General features: G+C 52.4%; 1 protein-coding gene across 1 annotated transcript in view; it reads right to left on the bottom strand.

Moving 5' to 3' along the window:
- The window catches only part of Abcg1 (ATP binding cassette subfamily G member 1), a 60,291-nt gene that overhangs the window by 4,525 nt on the left and 43,072 nt on the right, over nt 1–12,694 (bottom strand). The window contains exons 6-14 of the mRNA NM_009593.2: nt 9,278–9,423; nt 7,820–7,943; nt 7,286–7,400; nt 5,006–5,154; nt 4,744–4,845; nt 3,809–3,977; nt 2,403–2,503; nt 2,081–2,239; nt 413–531 (exon numbers count right to left, since the gene is read on the bottom strand). Coding sequence (NP_033723.1) covers nt 413–531; nt 2,081–2,239; nt 2,403–2,503; nt 3,809–3,977; nt 4,744–4,845; nt 5,006–5,154; nt 7,286–7,400; nt 7,820–7,943; nt 9,278–9,423 — 1,184 coding nt within the window. The remainder of the gene's footprint in view (nt 1–412; nt 532–2,080; nt 2,240–2,402; nt 2,504–3,808; nt 3,978–4,743; nt 4,846–5,005; nt 5,155–7,285; nt 7,401–7,819; nt 7,944–9,277; nt 9,424–12,694) is intronic.

Here is a 12,694-nt window from a genome sequence, read left to right as displayed (position 1 = left end):
GACATCGACTGCCCAGAGAATGCCCAGTGTGCAGAGTCACTCAGCAGAGGGGCAGAGACTCTGGTAGACCCTGGACCCAGGTTGTCAAAAAAATCCTTGTTGGAAGGCACTGGGGTGTTTGAGAGAGAGCATGCTGTGCGCCAGGTGCTTGGTTCAGGTTTTATAATCAGGATCTCATTGTGGCACTTTTCCCATAAAATACAGACGCTCCCTTGGGAACACCCAGAATAGGAGGGCATGTCATAGCATCTCCAGGGTATGAGGCTATATGTGCTTGTGTGCACTGGAGAGGCACAAAACTAAGGGAGACATAGAGGAAGATCCTTGGATGCCGATTTAGCTCCATTAATGCTCAGTTCTTGGACCCACCCCCTCCGCCCCCACACCTCTGCCGCTACCGCCCTGAAGGTACCTGACATAGGAGATGTAGGACATCCACTGCAGGTAGGCTGGGATGGTGTCAAAGCTGACAAAGAATCCGGAGAAGAGCAGGACGGGGATGGCTGTCACGGGACCCACAAATGTCGCAACCTGGAGTGAGATGCAGCGGGACATGAAAGGCATTCACTGCAAGGGGGGAGGGCTATCTCACCCACTCAGGTGACCCTGAGGATATCCCAGTGGCTGGAAAGGAAGTGTGTCAAAGGGCTAGAGTCTTCCTGGGCTGGCCAAGATGTCCAAGATGGTGACCAAGAATGTTCCTTGGCGGGGCCAAAAGTTAATCTCCTGAAGAGAGGCCCTGAGACCCCAGCTGAGAAAGGATGCTGAACGAAATCAACGGCATTTCCTGAGGGCAGAGGCCAATATTTTCTGGGAGTGGTCTCTGAGGAGTCTTAGTGAGCAGTTTATAGCTGTACCTGGAGCTGATAATTGGGTAGGGCCACCTCTCTGGGGGATCCCACCTAGAGGCAAATATGAGTCATCAACCTGCTGTGACACCAAATGCCAGAGATGGGTTTTGAGGACCCCATGGGGGCCCATCTAGTGGATCCCTCTTCTGGGGTCCTGCTGTCCCCTGAGAGCTAAGGACAACACCCAGCAGGCTGCAAGTGGCAGCTCCCAAAGGCCAGGCTCTGCAGGAAAGACTCTAAGGTGTGGCTGTGCCATGCTTGTTGTATGTGTGTGTTGTTCATAAATGAGCTAAAGAGCATCCAGTATCTAGTCAGATACATCCTCTGGGGTCCTCTAGGGGGAAGGTCTGAGAAGGTGAGATGGGGGGTGGTGTCAACATTAGGGGATAAAGCCATCTATGGAAAGCATGGTTCTGATGTCTACATGGGACTGGCAAGGGTGCACAGGCCACATTGAGGTGAAAGGTCAACATGGGGTGACAGATACTCTTCCACTGGCCTGATTTGGGATTGGGATGTCCCAGCCTCTTCTCTGGGGTGTTGTCTTTGGCCCTCATGACAATGCTATGAGACAGATACCATACAGATACAGGTTCCACCTCTGAGTGAGGAACCTAGACCCTGGAGAGCTGGAAGCCACTGTTGGGAACACCAGAGATGAACTGGGAAGCAGGTGGTACCCAGGAGCCCTTGGAACGTGGCATGGGACCTCAAGAGCCTCCAATGGCTATGGTTTGTAAGGGCAGGGGAGGCAATTTGGGGACTGGAGATGAGGCCAGGCTCAAAGACACAGAGAAGAGCTATGTGAGGCTCTGGGTGAGATGAAAAGTGGGTATCCACCACTGGTATGCCAAAGGGTGGCTAAGCAAACCTACTGAGGCAAGGCTAGAGGTGTGGAGAGCTTGGTCTCTGTGCCAGCTGTGTGATGCCAACAAGTCAAGGTCCTTAGTCTTCCCTACCTGTAAAATGGGTGTGCTTGGTATAATATGAGCTGACATTTAGAATTCATGTCTGGGTGTGTGCAGTGTGTAGTCACAGCCACCCTGAAAGCCCCTACTGCAAGAAGGCCATACTGATTGTTGAAGATAATGCTAATTCGTTCCTGTGAGAACACCCTAGAAGTTAGACACCTATGAGTTAACAACAGGGTTAAGTGTTCACTGAGCCCCATAGTTAGACGGAGGAGACAGAGAGAAGCCCAGCGCTGCTCAGCACTTCCTCGGCTGTACCTGCAGGGATGTGGATGCAGCTCCAATCAGTAGGCCTAAGGACTGGGCCACCAGCGATGTCATGGTACCCAGAGCAGCGAACAGCACAAAACGCACAGCGTCCGACGGCTGGGACGTCATCCAGTATACGATACTGCAGTAGGCCACAGGGAACATGATCTGCAAGTACAGAGTCTGTGTCCCCGTGGGGCTCTGCTTGTCTCCCGCCCCCAGGGCCCCTTCTCTTCTCAGCAGAACACTGGTGGAAACCCGTCCCACCCAGCTCTTGTGGGGTGTGGAGAATGTCTGTTCCCTCTGGCAAATCACTTGGTGGCTCGCATACCTGAAAGGGGACATCGGCCATGGTCTTTGCCAGGTAGTAGGCCTTCAGGCTGTACCAGTAGTTCAGGTGCTCCCGGAGGAAAACACTCATCTCCAGGGGAACTACAACAAGAAGGAAAGCAGAAGAGAATGGTTGGATAGGCACAGCCAGGGATTGAGATATGCACATGGATTACCTTGGGCTGAGCCCTGGGGCTTCTGACCTAAATCACAGTGTGGGCCCCCAACACGCCAGACCTCAGACTTTAAACAAAAGATGAAACCTACATTCACTGGTCTAGAAAAAACCCACCAGCTGTTTCTCTAATAGCAAGAGCTGCATCTTTAATCCTGGTACTTGGGAGGCAGAGGCTAGCGGATCTCTGTGAGTTTGAGGCCAGCCTGGTCTACAGCTCAAGTTCCTGGACAGCCAGGGCTATACAGAGAATCCCTGTCTTGAAAAACTGAAAAGGTACATTCCATGATGGTTTGAATGAGGAATGTCCCCTGAAGGTGAACACTTGGTCCCCAGTTGGCTGTGCTGTTTAGCGGAAGTTATGGATCCTTTAGGAGGCAGAGCCTTGTGGGAGGAAGTATATCCCATGAGGGGTGGGGTTTTAAGAATTGACAGCCTTGACCCATTTCCTGTTTCCACTCTCCACTTCCTGGTCCTGCGGGCGCGCTGCACCTTCCCCACCATGACAGAGGCTGGCTCTGGGACTGTACACCCACTAAACACTTTCTTCTCTAAGCTGCTGTTGTTTGTGAGATTTTATTATAGCAGCAAAAAAAAGAAATCAATCCAAGTGGTTCCATGAAGACCCAGAGTGGACCAAGTCCCTGACAACACCAAGTGTCCTCATGGTGGCTAATGGGACCATTCTGGCCAGCATTATCTCTGATGGGCTCACCGACTCTCTAATCCAAAGAGATTGGCCATAGCTGGCCGTCCAGGCTATCTGCACACCTGAACTCTACTGGTTAGATAGGTGCAGCCAAACTGAGGGTCTCTTAAATAGCAGACTTTGGGGAACTGCCTTCCATCATGCCCTGCTGCCTTTCACTGAGATCTGATCATCTGTACTAAACACAGTGTGTGTGTGTGTGTGTGTGTGTGACATATATGCAGATGCCCACAGACCAGAGGCACTGGATCCCCTAGAGCTGAAGTTACATGTGGCTGTGAGCCATTCAACATGGATGCTAAAAACCAAATGCAGATCCTCTAAAAGGGCAGTATGTTCTTTCTCCCGAACCTACTATACTATAGTTTCTCATCCAATAGGAAACACAGCACAACCTGTTTCGTCAACAATATAAAGGTGGAATTTGAAGCATCAAGACCTGTAAAATCCCCGTACGGTCCAGGCAAGGCCTCTGTCCCCAAGCCTGGGCAGGAGTCCCAGCTAGAAGGGACGGGACACTCACAGGTCAGAACGGTGGGCATGAGGGCAGCAAACATGAGGAACAGCATGGAGAAGAACAGGAAGCCGGAGTTGCTCAGGACCTTCTTGGCTTCGTTCCCAATCCCCAGGTACAGCAGGCCAATGAGCAGGCCGATCCCAATGTGCGAGGTGATTCGCAGATGTGTCAGGACCTAAGGGGGCAGGCACAGCTTTTACCGGGTGCACAGGAGAGAGGGGACAGGGCCAAGGCCACCAGAAGCATCGGATTCTGACTCTCATGACAGCAGATCATATGAGACCCCTGCCCTTTCCTCCAGGGAAATAACCAGAGTCCATATCAAGTACATTCATTCACGCACACACATGTTCTCGCACACACGCGCGCACATACACACTCTGAGCTCATGTACTACTGAAACTATGGTTTGTTGCTTCTATTCAAATCTAGTAAACAGGGCCCGCCTCCCGGCAGAGGAGACAAAGCAATGTTGGGGATGGTTCTACAGGAGACCCTCACTTGCTGTGACTTGGGTTGCTATGAGCCTGAGCCCACATGGTAAATTACAGGTCTTCTAGCTCAGAGCCCTGAGGCTACACCTAGACTTCAGCCTTCTCTGGCAGGCTACCTAGTGGCCACTGGACCACGGTGTTATCAAGCCTCCATCATCTCCTGCCCCCCTCTCTGCGTGAACCCAGTCCTCGGTCTCCCTCTGGCACTTTCCCGCAGGTCCATACTGGAGCTATCCAGTTTGGGGTTTGGAGTGAGAAGAGAGATGGGTCCAAGCCCACCTCGACCCACACTGTACATGTATGACATCAGCAAGACACACAATGAACACAGATGCCTTGGGGCCTTTTGTTACTGCAGCACAATAGTGATAGCTGACTGATGCAAACTGAGAAACAGCAACTGGAAAGTGTGCTTGCAGGAGGGGGCGAGGAAGCAGGTGCCCTTACCGAGTCCCGCATGATGCTGAGGAAGGTCCTCTTGAAGAGGATGCAGAACTGGGTGAGGCAGCTGGCCGAGAAGCTATGGCAACCTTCCATGGAGGCGGAGTCCTGAGGAAGCACAGTGAAGATGGTGAGTAAGCTGCTTGTTCGCCACACCCTCCCTGGCCAGGAAGGGCCCTTATGTAGCATAGTGTAGCATGTACAAGCAGCACGTGAGCTACCCACAGGCGCTGTCTCCAGACCTCTCCCATCCCGTCACCCGCTTTACCTCTTCAGCAGGCCGGTGCCAAAGAAACGGGTTCACATCGGTGTCGCCCCCGAGGTCTCTCTTATAGTCAGCGTCACACATGCCCTCTCGCACGGCTCTCACCAGGCGACTGTTCTGATCCCCGTACTCCCCTGATGCCACTTCCATGACTGTGGGAAACACGGAAGGTGACATGAGGCAGGGGCTTCTGGGAAGGATCACTGCGGTGCTGATGGGAACTGAAGGTCTCTGTTATAGCACAGCCCAAATGGCAATGTGAAAGCTTTAAAATGAGTTACACTTGGGGCTGGCCAACAGCCACGGCAGCCGGTTGCCTACCGATGTCCGCTCACAACCTCCCACCAGTAAACCATTCATGGAGTCAGGAGGCCAGAAATGCAAACGCGCAAATGTGCATGCCTCTTCACCATGACCACCTATCTGTACAGCATACACTGAATGCCTGCTCTGGACCAGCATGGGCCGGAGCGGAGGAAGCAGGGCTCCTTGCTCAAGTGCTGGGTATATAAAATGGTCCGCAGCAGAGGGCTGCTTCCAGCACTCAAGAGTCCACTACTCTGAGGCTGGGGACCATAGCCCACACCCCTCACCTCCCAGCAAGCAGCTCCTCTCCTGGCTTTCCTCACTCACTTTCTTTGCCCTTCCTGGACCCCGTCCAAGTTCCCTCAGCCTAGACTTCTGTGGGTGACTAGGCTGACTGTCTCCAGTTTGCTGCCGTCTAGACACCTCTGTATCCTGCTCCTTCCTTTAGCACCTTCCTGAGTAGCACAGCCCTCATCGGAGTACCATGTCACTGATGTCCAGAGACTCCTCCTCCCTGGTACCCCTCAGCAAACCGGTGACTGCTTTTCTATGTGCACATTAGGTGGAAGCCAGGACATATCTGGACCAGCATCACGCAGAGCGCTGAGCAAGCCCTCAGCAATGCCCAATTCATCTCTAAACTCCTTGCCTATCCTCTTCACTCCTAAAGTGCCACAGTCCCGCCAGAGGACCATCAGGGGAGAGCAACCCCTGGGAAGGGGCATGCTCACCTCACCAGATACCTCCACCTTCCCATGGGTCCACATTTCTCCCTGCTCCTGCTTATCCTCCTCTCTAGGATTCCATCTCCCTCCAAACCCCGCTCAGTGGTGCCCATCACCGTTGCTCTGCTCTCTTATATGAGGGAATAAGTCAATTGCAAACAAGACCTTTCCCTTGGCTTTGAAATGTTGCAGGATTTTCCCAGTCCAATTACAATAGTGCAGAGGAGGTCTGTGATTGGGCAGGGAAAGGGGAGGCAGAATTAAGAGTTGCAGAGAGGGAGTGTCTCAGGGTAGGAGGTGAAGGAAGATGGCTGCGGACCAGAGTGGTGTTTTTGCCAGCCATAAGTAGTTGTGGTACCATAAGGTTAGATCAATTGGGATAAAGCTTTTATTGTTATCAATTGGCTCTAAAATTATTGTATTGGCATCTTGTAAATTGTGATATTATTGATACATAAATCTGATTGGTTAATTAAGCTTTAAGAGTCTTGATTTTACCAGGTTCCTGGGTATTGTGATGTGCAACCGGGAGGTTGGCAGTTCCATTTAGTTACTGGGATGTGGAATCACTGACTACATGGGTTTATGGCTAAGTACTAGCTGCTCCCAGGACAAGGGAGCCAGATGCTGCAGGGGCTATCTGGAGAGAGTTGGCAGTGGGGGCACACAGGAGCATGGCAGGACCCCTCAGAGAGTTGGCGGGCAGGTTCCTGTTTGAATACTTCCCGCAATACTGAAATACACCCAGTTCTTCCCTTTAAGGGGCACTTTCCCCACCTGCCTCCTCTCCTCCCCACTTTGTGACAGTCTGCTTCATGTAGGTAAGGAATGTTTGACAAGGGCCAAGGTCCCCAGGACACAATTTGGAAAGTGACATATGGAACCCCAAGAGCTGTGTGGCCAGATGTCTGAGAGGAACACAGCTGTGGGAGAAAAGCCATAAACGAGGGCTGTTCAACTGGAACCTCTGGGTGGCCCTAAGTAGCAAGGGAAGCAATCAGGATGGAGGGTTGGTCCTAAGTTTAGTGACCAGTGTCCACATAGAAGGGTGAGGTCATGCAAAGATAGGGCAGATGCTGGCCATTAGATCAGTCCTCCTGGAAGAGAAGACGGCCTGGAGTTCTCATAGGATGGCCCCGCACCATTGGTTAAGACATGACAACAACTCCTGACACACACATCAGGTCAAAGTGGGACACAAAAAATGGGGGAGAGCCCCCCCTTTCCTTCCAGCTGGGCGGGCTCTACTCACCAAAGTCTGCTGGGTTGTGGTAGGTAGGGCAGTTCAGACCCAGATCCCTCAGATACGGCACGAGATTGGAGACCTTTCCCCTGTATACGCATTGTCCTTGACTTAGGACATAAAGCTAAGAGGAAGCAAAGAGAGAAAGGTATCAACTGCAGCCTTCACCTCTGCAGAGCAATGGCGGCTCTCACTCACTCAGCCCTCCACGCATTTGGCCAGTGAATCTATCAATCAATCAATCAATCATTCATTCAGCCAGTGAGTCAGTCAGCCAGTCAGTCATTCAGTCAGCCTGCCCATGGGTCAGCCAGCTTGTCAGTCAGCCAGTCAATTAGTTATTCAACCAGTCAGTCATTAATCAATCAACCAGCTAGTTAACCAACCAGTCAGCCAATCACCCTGAAAACTAGTGGAAAGAATACAGACCTAGGGTCTCATTTTTTTCAGGCTATCTCTACCCTGTCAGGGATCTTAGGATGGAGTCTGGGGTAAGAATCCTGGGGTAGGTCAAGGACCTGGACAGGGGAGGGTGCCACACACCTGGTCAAAGAGCTCAAAGAGCTTGGCACTGGGCTGGTGGATGGTACAGACGATGGAGCGGCCACCCTGGGCCAGTCCTTTCATCAGAGACACCACTTGGAAGCAGGAGGCGCTGTCCAGGCCACTGCAAGTCAAAGACACCGTGAGATACTAAAAATATGAGGGACAAACTCAGTGCCCCAAGTCTTGGGGGTCTGGGCAGTCACTACAGAGGGAGGACCTGTAGCTGCACACAACTCCCTGCCCCGCCCCACCCCCCAAGGCTGGGCTCTTCTCAGCCCCTGTAATTGTTCAAGGGTGACACTTCCACAGGGGCTGTATATGCTGTATTTTATTTCTGACAAGGATACGGGAGAGAGCCCAGAAGATTCCCAAAGGCCCGGCTGTGGAATGGGGGAGGGGATCCCCACCTGCCTTGGGGAGAGACATCAGAACCAGCTAGGTAAATAGCTGGCCTCCAAAGTAAACAGCAAGGCCTGGTAGTCAGTAGTCACAATGCCACACCCTTCCCCCTACTTGGGCAGTTGGGGAGGGGGAGGGGTGCTCCTGCTGATTATTGACTATATTGATGGCTTTTGTGGGGAGGCAGAGTCCTGAGGCTTTGGGGAGGGGGGCTGTGCCAGTATTTGGCACACCTGGGTGAGTTCTCTCCTCTCCTGCTTGAATTCCCAAGCCCCTCTTGCTTCGACTAGGAAGCTCCCAACAAGTGGGAGGAGCCACAGTGGGCACCTCTGAGCACCAGCTTTCTTCCAGGGCAGTGAGGCTGTGACAGGCAATTTTAAGGTTTCTTGAAGTTGTTTTGGGGGCCCACTGTGGGCTAGGCATTAGGCTGGGCTGAGATAGATGTGGACCTCCCTGGAATGCTAGGGATGGCTCTCAAGTTCAGTGGGCATCCACGAGACAAGCACCCGGTAGGAAAGAGACAAAGAAGTCTACGAGAAGTCAGTCAGGAGCAGCCCCATGCAGCCAACCTATTTTGTTGGGAATGCCTGAATATAACGTGCATGGCAGAAAGGCAGGCTGACTAACTAGTGACCTGTGTATCTCCCCAAGGGTAAGCAGGTGTGCCTGGGGCAGAAGTCAGGATTCACATGGTCACATGAAGGCAGTGAGCCACTCGGAATGGGAGGGACTGCAGGCCCTTTTCTCAGAGCACCCCACAACACTAGCCCTCAGGAAGCTACACCATTGAAAACTCAGAACAAGGGAGCGTCGGACACTATGAAGGGATGTTTCCAAACTCCGACCATAGTTCTACACTCAGTACCCAAGGTCGCAAACACACAGAAGCCTGAGTCAGTGGCTTTGTCCTGTCACCCCACAGATGGGGCAGTCTCTTGTAGCCCTTCCAGGGCCATACCAAGACAGCAAGGCCACCTCCAAAACCTCAGAACAGACTCTAGAAGTGACTCCCCCCTCTCCCCAGGTCAGCAGTCCAGACCCCAGACACAGGCTTACCTGGTGGGCTCATCAAAGAACATGACAGGCGGGTTGTTGACCAGCTCCAGGGCAATGGCCAGGCGTTTCCGCTGGCCGCCTGAGAGGCTCCCCGTGCGTGTGTTGGCACAGGGCAGCAAGCCCAGGGCTGTCAGGATCTCTTTGACCTGTGAGCAAAAACAAAACAACATAGTCTCTCTTAGGAAACAACTTTCCAACTTTATGGCTGTCAAGAACACATGCTGAGCCTGGCGGGATGCCCTGCTCTGCTGGGTATAACCCTGACAGTCCATACACAAATGTCTACAGTGCCGAGCTGTCCTAGGCCACCCCAAGTGAGTGGCCCTGTCTGGAGAGACAGGAAGAACTGTCAAGAGGCAAGAAGCAGCACTGAGGGTTCAAGACAAGGGCTGGAGTCTTCGAGAATCCTCCAGCTGGTGAGACCGCATACCACCCTTCCCTTCTAAGTTGAGCCTAACATCTAGCACGAAGAAATGTCCTATAAATATCTGGTCAGTGGATGGATTAATGGACACATGAGTAAGTGGATAATCAGGCCTGTGACCAGCACCGACGTGTCATTGACCATCACTCTGTGATGACCTCAAAGTGCCTTGCTGGACCCCCAACAGCTACCACCCTGTTTCTCATCTCACACAAAACATACGAACAATTCCCTTGCAAGTTTCCTAACACGTGCCCTGAGCCAGCTGTGTCATGAGGCCACTTAAACGGTACACAGGTAAATGGATCAAGGCAGTGATCCGATCTGTATTATACCTGACACAGTGGCCACCCCATGCCCAGGGCCGTAGGATAAAGGTTGAGAATAGTAACAGATATGGTTAGTTATGCATAAAGTCCTCTGATTGGTCCACGATGGTGACCTACTATTGGCTGAGGGAAACAAATGGGTCAGCAGGCTCTTGGGAAGCAGAGGCTGATCCAGCTACCACATCTCTGCCAGGCTCCTCTCCAGGGTGCTCAGTGATTCCCTCCAGAGTTTGCCCAGAGGCAGGACAGCTCTGAGACAGCCAGTCCCTGGTAGCCATACCAGAAGGATCTTGGCCAATAGCTTCTCTAGGGAGATGAGGTCATCTGAGAGGAGAAGAAGGCACAAAGGAGAAACTTTCCACTCTGGACATCTGAATTGTTTATGCGTGGTCAGTACAAAGTGAAACGCTGGTGGAAGAGCCCCTCAGAATCCACTGCTGGTGGGGTTGGTGCAGGTTCAAGTCCTGCTCTGTCTCTTCGTGCTCATACCCTCAACCCAGCACCATGGTCTCCTGGAATGCCATAGCTCTGGGAGATGGGTGCCAACCTGGGAACAGCTTCTGTGTGGCTGTCCAGGAAAGGCCAGAGAGGCAGGACCATGATGGCCAACTCTGTCTTTTAGGCATTTTTGCTTCTTGCCGCAGTGTCTGCTGTTTTTCTCAGCACAAGGCTTCCAGGCTCTTCCAGACACTAGCTGATCCTGCAGGGTGGCTGGGGTGGCTTCCTCCAGGGGGGCATTCCATACATAAAGCGCGCCCTGATTTCTTCAGGGAAGCTCATGGCAGGCAAGTGGGAATAGAGCCCAGCATTTGGTGACTGTCCTTCTGCCCACATGATGTATTTCTACATACAACCATCAGGCCTGGCCCTTCCTCTCCAACCTTGTCTTAGAAGTGACACTAACTACATAGGTTGGTTTGGGTATAAAAGTAGTCAGAAAAGAAAAACAAACAAAACAACTCCACAAGTTCATCTCTGTGTTTCCCTAAATAAGCAAATGGAACAATACAAGAGAAAACAAAAATCCCCACGGCCACTTGAAATTCAAGTCCTCCTGGAGCCTCGCCCTCTGGGGACGGTTTCAGCAGCCCAAGACTGTCCATGGTGAGCTCCCTCTCGAGGAAGCAGCTATAGCAGAGAGCTCCTCGGGTCAAGGTGCCTTCTCTGGGAAACAAAGCAGGCTACGAACAGCATACTCCACGATGTGCTAGAACATTCCATTCCGTTGTTCTCCCACACCCCATATACAGCATTCACCAAGGTGCTGCAGGGGCTGATGGGAAATGAGCCAGGGTAGTGTCCTGCTGCAGATCTGTCCTTGAGATGCTTGTCATGGGTTCTCAGAAAAGGCAAGAGCTGCAGGCATCCGAGAAATCTCATGGCAAGTGAAGTTTCTGGTCACACACACATGCTGGACGTGGGATGGCCTCAAATCTACATGGTTGACTTTCTGTGACACTCGGCATGGGCTATGGTTGGAGGACGGGTTTGGGCTTGTCTCTCTTGGAGACATTTCTTAGAGCAGAATAAATGGAGTCTGGGCACATGTTGAGAATCCTGTCAGACTGAGACCAAACTATGACATTTTCCAGAAAGTTCCAGGCTTCTCTAAAAGATGCCACTCCAGCAGCAGAGTGGGCTCCTAGGGCCCTGAGCAGCACCCAGGAGAGGGGCTAAAGCTAGAAGCTAGACTCTGATAGTGCCAAAGTGTGTGGAATTGCAGGCTGGTATCCAGTCAAGCTGAGGTCTGAACTGTGATGGTAATAATTTACCTACATGACATGGTAGGCGTTCCCTCATGCTCCTGGAACTCTGGCCCCTGCCTAAGTTACCGCCCACCACAGCCCCCACAAGAGAAGCATGGTCAGTAGTCAAGTAAGCAATGGCCCAAGCTTCTGACCTTCAGGCTAAACTCCTCCCCAGTTACCTAGCAACACTGAAGACCATAAAAAGGGGTGCTCGGCCCCACCACGCTCTCTTATCTTACTCTTCCGCTCTTACCTCTTACCCCTCACTCTCACCCTCTCTCTCCCTTTCTCTCTTTCTTTCTCTCTCTCTTCCTCTCCTCTCCCCTCCCCTCTCTCCCACCTCTCCTACCTTCTCTCTTTCCCCCTGCATTTCTATAATAAAGAAACCATAGAGTTTCTCTGCTTCTTCAAGGCCCCCTGCGCACTCTGGTCAGTGTTGGGAACTTCTTCCCCTATTCCCTCTCTCCTGAAACCCTGGGACTTTAGCAAGGTAGCTTGGGGGGGGTCCCCAGGCAAGGCTGCCCCTTGGCCACCCCCTGAAGAGTGGGATAGAGGAATGCCCACCCAGGGATAAGTGGGTAGGGTAGGTAGCAGCCCTCCCACACCTGACTGATCAGAGAATAGGGAAACTCTGGTGGGGCATGGGCCTCTTTTCCCTTCCCCCACTTTCCCCGGGCCCCCCTGGCTCCCCCCCCCTTTTTTTTGTTCCCAACACCAAAGAGCATCAGAGGCGAAGATGGCACAGGAGGCCAAATGCCTGCCTTGCAGTGGTTGCCTGCTCAGAGGCCCGAGTCCAGAGAATTCAGCTTCCCCAGCTACCTCGGAAATGCTGACCACAGAGCCATGGCTGTGGAGAAACAGCCAGTCTCCATCTCTCCATCCTGCACTCACAGAGAGCTTAACAACTTGAAGACAT

This window comes from Mus musculus, chromosome 17 (genome assembly GCF_000001635.26).
Source record: "Mus musculus strain C57BL/6J chromosome 17, GRCm38.p6 C57BL/6J".
NCBI lineage: Eukaryota > Metazoa > Chordata > Mammalia > Rodentia > Muridae > Mus > Mus musculus.
The sequence above is the reverse complement of the archived record's forward strand: the minus strand, read 5'-3'. Positions and strand labels throughout refer to the sequence as shown.